Source organism: Microtus oregoni, unplaced genomic scaffold (genome assembly GCF_018167655.1).
Source record: "Microtus oregoni isolate MIOR12 unplaced genomic scaffold, Mior012 000023F_ref0000262, whole genome shotgun sequence".
Classification (NCBI taxonomy): Eukaryota; Metazoa; Chordata; class Mammalia; order Rodentia; family Cricetidae; genus Microtus; species Microtus oregoni.
In genome coordinates, this window is record NW_024543082.1 from 28534113 (window position 1) to 28545368 (window position 11256).

An 11256-nucleotide genomic window follows, 5' to 3' on the forward strand; every position below is an offset into this window, starting at 1 on the left:
ATGTACAAATATCTGTTATTTAAAATAATGTAACAATGATTTTCATTTGAGTTGGTGAAGCTGTTGGCATTCCTACCCAAATAACAATGTAGGAGAAAAAACTTGATTTAATGGATATATTTTGGAGTTCCAGTGACAAAGAAAGAATCAAAAGAAGGAAAAATTAATAAAACCATAGCAATTTCACTATAATAGCATAGTTTTAAAGTCCAGATGGATAAGTATTACACATACTTTTTTCAGGAAATATGAGAGCAAAAATGACTAACAATAAATATGAAAATATTATTGTTATAGAATAAATCTTTTTAATGAGTAGGTCTTGAAATATAATCTCTTAAAAGAACAAATGTCAAGTTGAAAATCAATTTGAACCATAAAGTTTATGCTCCATTAATGGGGTTGCTTATGATAAGATTAATAAATATAAAGTTGTAATTTGCTGGAAATTTTAAGATTAAAATCAAGTAACATGCTAATGATTTTAAATGGATACTACTTTTTTCCCTAAAATTCCTTAGATATGTTGAAAACTGTGACTAGATACATTCAAATATTTCAAAAGTTCTTTAACTTATTTCTGAGAATTTCAAGCATATTTTAACTGAATTTCTTTATTATAAGCTAATTTTATTCAAATGTCCTTAGGCTTTAACAATTGAATAAAATTATTTTTCCATTTTACTACGTTCTTATTATGTGTGGATTTAGAAAAGGGTATTTTCAGCTTTAAATCAGTTGTCCAAAGGAGATGGTCCTTGTTTTCTCTTTGTGGCAGAATCATCTCTTCTTGATTCTTTTTGATTATATTACTTCCTTATTTCTCAGACTGTAAATGAAAGGATTTGACCAAGGAATTAGTAGAGTATAAAAATAGCAACACGTATATCTTTATCTCCTCCATTAACTGAACTTGACTGAGTACAGATTTAGAGAAGATAAAGAATATTGACATAGAAAACGAAAAGCACAAGTAGATAAGGGTTTGCCTCTCCCCTCTTTGGACTTCATTTTGAATATAGTAAAAAGGTTGTAAAATAATATATCAGCACTATAGTAATTGAAAAGATTTGAACTGATCCTGAAAAGATGAATATTATCAATTAATTGATATAAGGGTCAACACATGAGAGTCTATACAATGGAAGTATATCACAAAAAAGTGTTTGATTACAAGACCTACAGAAAATAAACCTGAACAAAAATCAGGCTGGCCTCGAACTCCCAGAGATCCGCCTGCCTCTGCCTCCCGAGTGCTGGGATTTTTGGCATGCACCACCACCGCCCGGCGCTGAACAATAATCTTACATGAATTACAGGTTTAGGGCTCCAGCTATGTAGGCTCCTGTGGTCATCTGAAGGCAGAACTTCTTGGACATCATGGTGTGGTACTGCAGTGGGTTGCATATGGCCACGTAGTGGTCATAGGCCATTGCTGTCAGAAGAAAATCATCTGTAGTTTCAGCAAGACAGAGAAAATAGAACTGTCTCATGCATTCATAGAAAGAAATACTTCTGTCCACAGAAAAAAAATTCTCTATAATTTTGGGAGTGATGGCACAGGAGCAACAGGAATCCATGAGAGCCAGGTTTCCCTGAAAGATGTACATGGGTGTGTGACAATGGTGGTCCACGTAGATCAAGACCACCAGACTGAGATTCCTCACCATGGAGATGAGAAGGATAGCAGAGGACACCAGGAGCAGGAGGGTCTTCAGGTCTGGGTGATCTGTGAATCCCATCAGGAAAACTCTGTTGCCAAGGAGCAGTTGTAAAGGAGTAATTGATAAGTTGCCCATCATCTTATCTTGTCTATTGCCACTGTAATTATTAAGTTATATAATTGTTATGCTGCGAATATAATTTTCTACTTATATTTTTATAAGAAAATATTTGTGCACCTGTTATTGATTCTGGAATGCAGCTAACTATGCTTCTTGAGAGTATTTATTCCCACAGAGTGTTGGCATCTGTGATCTCCAACTTCAACTCAAAATTTACAGAAGTATTTTTACAGTAACAGAAAGGAACTTTTTAAAACTGGAAATATTTGTCTCTATGCAATTATATAATTATATATAAAAATTTAGGGCACACATTGTTAACATATTGTTTCAAAAATAATTTTGATATCAGGTTTGTTAAAGAACATCAAAATAAATTTAGAATAAAATTTTCTGTATATGTTTTCATTTAACTGAAACTTTAAATTTATTCATCAGAAAGAAGAAATATTTTTTGAAAATATATTGTCAATATATTAAATTTATTTTTATAAATTGCACAAGGATTGCTAATTATTAATGAATTTATAGTTATTTGCAAATAAAATTCTCTAAAAGTTACAGAGATGGAGCTTTGTGGGAACCTAGTCTGTTTGGATGCTCACCTTCCTAGACCTGGATGGAGGGGGGAGGACATTGGACTTCACACAGGACAGGGAACCCTGACTGCTCTTTGGACTGGAGAGGGAGGGGGAGGGGCAGTGGGGGGGGAAGGGAAATAGGAGGAGGTGGAAAATTTTAATAATAATAATAGTAATAATAAATAAATAAAAAATTTACAGAGATGATGATTTTCACTTATTCCATCCTATTTTATATACAGTTTTGTAAACACTGAGTCTCTCTGTACCATTATTCCCATTGAATTTTTCAAATATTTACATCTTGTCTCTGCTTTGTAAGCTAGTTTACATCGTTCTTATAATAGTAACAATTTATGTTAATAACTGTTGTTTCTGACTTTTTTTTTTATCCCTGAGCTATTCTTTCAGGCCTTTAGTTTTAGAAAAGAATTCCAAATTTTGAGACAATCTCATTGTTATCTATTCCTTCCTTGAAGACTCTCTGAAGCCCAGATAAAATTTCAATTTTTAGTCGTCATGCCTTTATCTCCCAAAACATGGGGATTAATGACCTGCACTGCAAGGCTTACCTAAAATTCACAGTATGTGTGTATAATCTATATTACTTTATTTTCTGGATTTCAACACATTTACTATATTGAAAACATTTTTTTATTAATTTTTTTTGAATAAAATTTCCGCCTCCTCCCCACCTCCCTTTTCCCCCCCTCTCCCCCCTCTCCCCACTCCCCTCCCCCTCCCTCTCCAGTCCAAAGAGCAGTCAGGGTTCCCTGCCCTGAGGACAATCAAAGGTCCTCCCCCCCTCCATCCAGGTCTAGGAAGGTGAGCATCCAAACCGGCTAGGCTCCCACAAAGCCAGTACATGCAGTAGGGTCAAAACCCAGTGCCATTGTCCTTGGCTTTTCAGCAGCCCTCATTGTCCACCATATTCAGTGGTTCCGGTTTTATCCCATGCATTTTCAGTCCCAGTCCAGCTGGCCTTGTTGATCTCCTAATAGATCAGCCTCACCATCTCAATGGGTGGGTGCCCCCCTCGCGGTCTTGACTTCCTTGCTCATGTTCTCCTTCCTTCTGTTCCTCATTTGGACCTTGGGAGCTCAGTCCATTGCTTTAATGTGGGTCTCTGTCTCTATCTCCAGCCATCGCCAGATGAAGGTTCTATGGTGAGATGCAAGATATTTGTTAGTATGGCTATAGGATCGGACCATTTCAGGCTCTCTCTCCTCAGCTGCCCAAGGACCTAGTTGGGTACATCTCACTGAGCCCCTGGGAACCCCTCTAGAGTCAAGGCTCTTGCCAACCCTAAAATGGCTCCCTTAATTAAGATATATACTTCCCTGCTCCCATATCCATCCTTTCATTATCCTAACCATCCCATTCCCCCAAGCTCTCCCTATCCTCCCCTTCTCACTTTTCTCTCCCCATCTCCCCTTTCCCCCATGACACCCAACCCCCCAGTTCCAAATTTTTGCCCAGCAATCTTGACTACTTCCAATATCCAGGAGGATAACTATGTTTTTCTTTGGGTTCACCTTATTTAGCTTCTCTAGGATCGCGAATTATAGGCTCAATGTCCTATATTTATGGCTAAAAAGCAATTATGAGTGAGTACATCCCATGTTCATCTTTTTGGGTCTGAGTTACCTCACTCAGGATAATATTTTCTATTTCCATCCACTTGCATGCAAAATTCGAGAAGTCATTGTTTTTTACTGCTGAGTAGTACTCAAATATGTATATATTTCCACACTTTCTTCATCCATTCTTCCATGGAAGGACATCTAGGTTGTTTCCAGGTTCTGGCTATTACAAATAATGCCGCTATGAACATAATTGAACAAATACTTTTGTTGTATGATAGGGCATCTCTTGGGTATATTCCCAAGAGTGGTATTGCTAGGTCCAGGGGTAGGTTGATCCCAAATTTCCTGAGAAACCACCACACTGCTTTCCATAGTGGTTGCACAAGTTTGCATTCCCACCAGCAATGGATGAGGGTACCCCTTACTCCACATCCTCTCCAGCAAAGGCTGTCGTTGGTGTTTTTTATTTTAGCCATTCTGACAGGTGTAAGATGATATCTCAAAGTTGTTTTGATTTGCATTTCCCTGATTGCTAAGGAGGTTGAGCATGACCTTAAGTGTCTTTTGGCCATTTGAACTTCTTCTGTTGAGAATTCTCTGTTCAGTTCAGTGCCCCATTTTTAAATTAGGTTAATTAGCATTTTAATGTCTAGTTTCTTGAGTTCTTTATATATTTTGGAGATCAGACCTTTGTCAGTTGTGGGGTTGGTGAAGATCTTTTAGTCAGTGGGTTGCCTTATTGTCTTAGTGACAGTGTCCTTTGCTTTACAGAAGCTTCTCAGTTTCAGGAGGTCCCATTTATTCAATGTTGCCCTTAATGTCTGTACTGCTGAGGTTATACCTAGGAAGCGATTTCCTGTGCCCATCTGTTGTAGGGTACTTCCCACATTCTCTTCTATCAGGTTCAGTGTGTTCAGACTGATATTGAGGTCTTTAATCCATTTGGACTTGAGTTTTGTGCATGGTGATAGATATGGGTCTATTTTCATTCTTCTACAGGTTGACAACCATTCTGCCATCACCATTTGTTGAAGATGCTCTCTTTCTTCCATTGTATACTTTTAGCTCCTTTATCGAAAATCAGGTGTTCATAGGTTTGTGGGTTAAAATCCGGGTCTTCTACTCGATTCCATTGATTGACTTCTCTGTTTTTATGCCAATACCAAGCTGTTTTATTGAAAACATTTTAAGCTTAGGTATATTCTACTTCTGTGAAGCATCTTATCAAATGTTTTGAAGAAGATAGGATTATTTACCGTCCTAACTATATCCTGATAGTCAGAGGTGAGTACTTTGCTTTCAGTATCCTAACAGAGTTTTCATTAATTCTTTTTTTTCTGCATAGTCTCTAATGTGAGGAACTATTTATAAAATAATCTTGATGCCACTATATTATAAAAAATTATCTTAAAATTGAACTTGAATTTTATCATTTTCTGTTTCCTTAGAAAACATTGCACTCTAAAGTGTGCCTCAGCACATTAGGACTTCGTGAAGATGAATTCACTTATTAACTTATATTTTTAAACCTTAAAACTAAAAAAGCTTAAATTCCTGAAATTTGAATTCAAGTTTCACTTTTTCTTAAAACACTGCTAATTCCCAATACTTGGTGATTCATTGGGTCATACTATCTGACAGATTAAATTATATTGATTCTGTGGCCAAAGTTCCCTGCTAATTAAAACATTAAAAGAAGGCAATAGAAATTCACTTTGTTCAAAAATATTTTACCTGCTGGGTCCTTTGCTTGGGAACAGTTTTCTGCTCCTACACTGGGGCTGCCCACCCAGAGCGGTGAGTGCCTGCCTACCGGGCGGGCCTCAGGGGCCCCCGAAAGGGAGCACACACACCTTCAGGTTTTGCGGCAGGGTGTCCTGTGTTCTACTTGTCCCTGCCCTGCCCCCCCAAGTTCTCCCTTTTGTCCGCGGGTCATTGGACTACCAGGCATCTATGTTTTGGTGCTGAGGAGTTCCATCTGGACTGGACGGTTCCTGCTTCTACACAGAAGAGATACACCCAGAGAGTCAGTCACAGCAGACTGGACCAAGACACCAGGCCTCTCCTGGCTCCAATTGAAGGAAGAGATGGGAAGGCGCCAACGCAAGAATTCCTCCAACAACCCGAAAGGCAACATGACATCACCAGAATCCAGGGATCCCGAAATTAGAAGAATTGTACACCCTACTCTAGAAGAATTAGAAGAAATCGACTCAAAAGTGAATTATATGAAAATAATAAAAGACCTTAAACAGGAGGTGAAAAACTGCCATAAACAATTAGAGATCACAAACAAAAAGGTAGAGGAAATGAATAAATCGCTCAAAGATACCCGAGAAAACCAAGAGAAACAAGAAAAACTATCAAACAGGTAAGGGAAGCGGTTCAAGACTTGAAGAATGAAATGGAAGTAATGAAGAAAACACAAACCGAGAGAAGGACGGAGATGGAAAATCTGGGTAAACGAACAGGAACTACAAAGACAAGTTCTAACAACAGATTACAAGAGATAGAAGAAAGAATTTCAGACACTGAAGATACCATAGAGAAAATAAACACACTGATCAAAGAAAACAGCAAAACCAACAAATTCTCATCACAAAACATTCAGGAAATCTGGGACACAATAAAAAGACCAAACCTAAGAATAATTGGGATAGAAGAAGGAGAAGAAGTACAGCTCAACGGTCCAGAAAATATATTTAATAAAATTATAGAAGAGAATTTTCCCAACCTGAAGAAAGATATTCCTTTGAAGGTTCAAGAAGCATACAGAACACCGAATAGACTGGATCAAAAAAAAAATCTCCTCGCCATATAATAATCAAAACACAAAACATACAGAATAAAGAAAGAATATTAAGAGCCGCAAAGGAAAAAGGCCAAGTTACTTATAAAGGTAAACCTATCAGACTTACACCTGACTTCTCTATGGAAACCATGAAAGCCAGAAGGTCCTGGATAGATGTACTGCAGAAACTAAGAGACCATGGATGCAAGCCCAGAGCCAGCCAAGCTTTCGTTCACTATAAATAAAGAAAACAAAATTTTCCAGGATAAAAACAAATTTAAACAATACGTAGCTACAAATCCAGCCTTACAGAAAGTAATAGAAGGAAAATCACTAACCAAGGAGTCCAACAATGACCACAATAACTCCAATCAGAAAATGGTTGGCTACTCCCATGTTTAAAAGAACATGAAGGTATAAGATCATTTAAGTGTGAAAGGAGAGATCATGACTTTTGTGTATAGTTTGTTTTATTTCTCAGTAGAAATAGACAGAATATAGACCAGAAGCTTCTAAGACCTCTTTGGAGAAACGTCTGAATCTGTTTTGAGGATTTGCACATTACCCCAGGTCCCTCATATCTAGGGTAAGGACTGTACGGAAAGTATTGAGATTAAATCAGATGCTCCCAGGAACAAAGATTCCAGATTGAATTTATCCTACTCAAAGAATAACCATTAAAACTTAACCTGAAAAATATGCAAAAATCTATGGCTATGGTATAAATTTTGAAAATATCATATAGCATTAATTTGCTGAAACTGTACTATTGTAGGATACCATGAGGGTAACGAGAATAGATATGACATCTATTAAATTTACATTACCTTATTTGGGTTATATAATTCAAGTGAATAATTAACAAATTATTTTGGAATTGTATTATTTTATTATTTAGTGAACTGAAATTAGTGAGCTGTAGAAGTCAGAGATTTTTTTTGTAAGTCTTCATAACTTTCTTAACAGCATTTACTACCTCCTTATTTCTCAAGCTGTAAATAAAAGGGTTTAACAAAGGAACTACTATTGTATAAAATACAGCCACAGGTATATCTTTATTCCCTTCTTCCAATGGTCGAATATACATGAGAAGACAGATGTAGAATATTGAGACAGAAAGAAAGTGGGATGCACAAGTAGAAAATGCTTTTCCTCTCCCATCCTTGGATTTCATTCTGAAAATAGTGAAAAGAATGCAGAAATAAGAGACCAAGATAGTGGTAATTGTAAATACTTGAATTGGCATTGAAAAAATATATATCATTAGTTCATTAATAAAAGGGTCTGTACAGGAGAGCCTAAATAGAGGAAGAACATCACAGAAGAAGTGATCAATGTGATTTGATTTACAGAAAGTTAACCTTAAGAGACAGCCTACTTGAATCATGGAATGCAGGTTACTAGTTATGAAGGTGCCTACACTCATCTTAATGGAGAGCTTCTTGGACATCATGATGTGGTACTGCAGAGGGTTGCATATGGCCACATAGCGGTCATAGGCCATTGCTGCCAGGAGGAAGCAGTCTGCAGTTTCAGCAACACAGAGAAAATAGAACTGTGCCATGCATTCATAGAGTGAAATCCTTCTGTCGACAGAAAAAAAGTTCTCTAGCATCTTGGGAGTGATAGCACAGGAGCAGCAGGAATCCATGAGAGCCAGGTTCCCCAGAAAGATGTACATGGGTGTGTGAAGACGGTGTTCCATGTAGATCAAGACCACCAGTCCGAGATTTCCCACCATGGTGACCAGATAGATGACAGAGAACACCAGGAACAGGAGGATCTTCAGGTCTGGAATATCTGAGAATCCCTCCAGGATGAACTCTGTTGTTAAAGACTGATTTGTCTTCTCCATTCTTTCTCTGCTGAGACAAAAACTGTTAATATATTTGATTCATATTATAGGAGCAATATGTCTAACTCTCCCTCTCTAGTTACAGTGAGCAGGTAAGGACTTCTTCAATTTACCTCAGCAATCCCCTGAAATATGTTATGGTAGGTTAAGTCATATGGGAATAAACCACATATAGATTTTGTCTATGAGTATAGTCTTGAGGTGTGTGTTGAACTAACCCCTAAATGCATCACATGGATAGTTATATAGCTTTGTGTAAATTTATGATCTGCACAGTTGATTTTCTAATTTTTAGATATTAAATCTTCTCTATTGTGGTGATTTATTTTCCAAAACAAAAATATACTCTGTGATGTTTAAAAATATATTGTCCTTCAGATATTTAAGGACTAACTTATGAAAACTCCATAGAATTAAAAGTGAGTTTGGAAATAATTTTTTTGCATTGTCATTTTTTACTGTGATGATTGTCGGATATTTTAAATTAAGGTCATTTATCTTTTAAGATCGTGTAATATGATCATTTTCTCTTAAATCAGTTCTCCGATGACTTTTATATTCTGGATGTTACTATATCTCATCTGATAAATTTCTAAAAAATGATTTCTACTTGTAATTATCCCCGCATGCTAATATTTTCTGTGTTGTTTTTAGTGTTCAAGGAACATTCTTTATTATGAGTCCTAGTGACAAGGTGTCTGCTCACAATGTATACACTGATATGTAAAAGTCAAATTCCTGCCTTGTGCTTGCCAATACTGTCAGGATGAAACAATGTTTTTCTTTTATTGAGTTCTATAAGGGTTTTAAATTTATATTATTATTTAAAGTTTAAATTATTTTCTTCTTAATCGCTATATTAGTATTCAATAGCCAATAAAATTTATTAGATTTATTTTGGCAGGTATAATACTGAAAAATTTAAATCAGGAAATAGCATGTATTTTACTATTGTAATCATTTTCTTTCTTCTAGGAATGACTACAACTCTCTGACCTAGTAAAGTTTAAATGGATAACTTTTTAAGACCAGTGTACAATAATAATTTAAATACCATGACTTTAAAATTACACTAGACTACTGTTTCTTTGATTTTTTTTCTGTTGTCTAATGAAACTACACAGTTTCCTTTTTCAGTTCAATAAAACAGAAAGATTTTCTGGCATTGTATTACTAATAGTTTATAATTAAATGAATAAAATAAATTGGTATTTATAATTTAATTATATAACACAATAATATCTCTTAATTTATATCATTCAAATATTTTAGCAGCATAAAATTTATTTTTATCAACATTTACTTGCTAATGAAATTGTTATATTCATATTTAAACGTAGACAATGCTAATTTATTTTAAAATATTGTATCAGAATCCACTAGGTAAGAACTCATTTTTATCTCACTAGCACAAAACAAAATTATTCAGCCAAATCTGAAACAATTTTACTACCCATCCTAAAATTATTTTTTGGAGTTGTAGATAGTTTACCTGTGTAGTTGCTGACAGTACTATGATGCTTTTGAGCTCAGAATAGACAGAGTAACCCACTACTGCTTCATTCTATCTTTTCAGTAGATCTTCAATTCAGATACAACCTAAATATAAAAGGATAAAATGTAAAATAAATGCTGAAGTATTTATTTTGGTCTCTCCATATTTAGAAATGAATTTGAAAGCCATCCACATACTGTGAGCTCACTACCTGTCATGTTATATATAGCCAAACAGAGTCACCTGAAGCTTCCAGAGAGAGGCCTTAAAACATCGGGGAATAATTGGTGAGAATTTAGGACACTCTCTCTACTCATAGGTCAGTGATAATTCTAAAGGGAGTTCCTTGGCATTGACATTAGGTATTTCTGCAAAGACTCTAGTCGGCAACGTTGGTTCCCAAAACACCATTAAACCTTAACAGCTCAATTAAAAGGAAGAGAAATGAAATTTTGGCTTTAACATCATTTTTATTGTTCACATATTTGATTACTTGTGCCTCATTAATCTTGCTTACATAGAAATGATAATGTGCAGAGAAACAATAAGGATCACCTGGCCACAAACAAATATAAAAAAAATTGATTCCTGTGTAAGACAACAAAACCTTGTAAAATCAACTGAAATCACATTCTTTTCTTTTACAACCTACAGTGAACCTGACCATATCCCATAGATCTATTTTTGGAAATAACTCTGACATTATTTTCTTTGGTGCCACTTATGTATTAGAAATGAAGAGAATTTTAAATAAAGTTGCCATGTACAAGGTTTTGCTCCTGTATTAAACTCTGAGTGGAGATAAATGTACACCTATGAAAGTATTAGCACGATTAATGTAATTAATGTCATGGTTATAAATTAATTATTTAGTGAACCTCCCACTCTCTCTAACACAAATATGATTTTGTGCACAAGAATTATTTTATATATTTTTTTATTCTTTTTTTTTATTGAGAAAAGGAAAAAAAGTATCCGCCTCCTCCCAGCCTCCCATTTCCTCCCCCTCCTCCCACCCTTCTTCCCCTCCCCCAAACTCCTCTCCCTCCCTCTCCAGTCCATAGAGCCGTCAGGGTTCCCTGCCCTGTGGAAAGTCCAAGGTCTGCCCCCTCCGTCCATGTCTAGGAAGGTGAACATCCAAACTGGCTAGGCTCCCACAAAGCC

General features: G+C 35.9%; 1 protein-coding gene and 1 pseudogene across 1 annotated transcript; both read right to left on the bottom strand.

The window, feature by feature from the left end:
- Positions 1–804: 804 nt before the first annotated feature.
- On the bottom strand, positions 805–1799 carry LOC121461636 (annotated as a pseudogene).
- Positions 1800–7667: 5868 nt separating this feature from the next.
- LOC121461939 (olfactory receptor Olfr180-like) lies at positions 7668–8597 on the bottom strand. The gene has a single exon (XM_041673314.1). The coding sequence runs from the start codon at positions 8595–8597 to the stop codon at positions 7668–7670; it is 930 nt and encodes a 309-aa protein (XP_041529248.1).
- Between the last annotated feature and the right edge of the window lie 2659 nt (positions 8598–11256).

What these genes read in the sequence shown, in the direction of transcription:
- LOC121461939 (XM_041673314.1), bottom strand. Translation starts at nt 8,597, where the DNA reads ATGGAGAAGACAAATCAGTCTTTAACAACAGAGTTCATCCTGGAGGGA.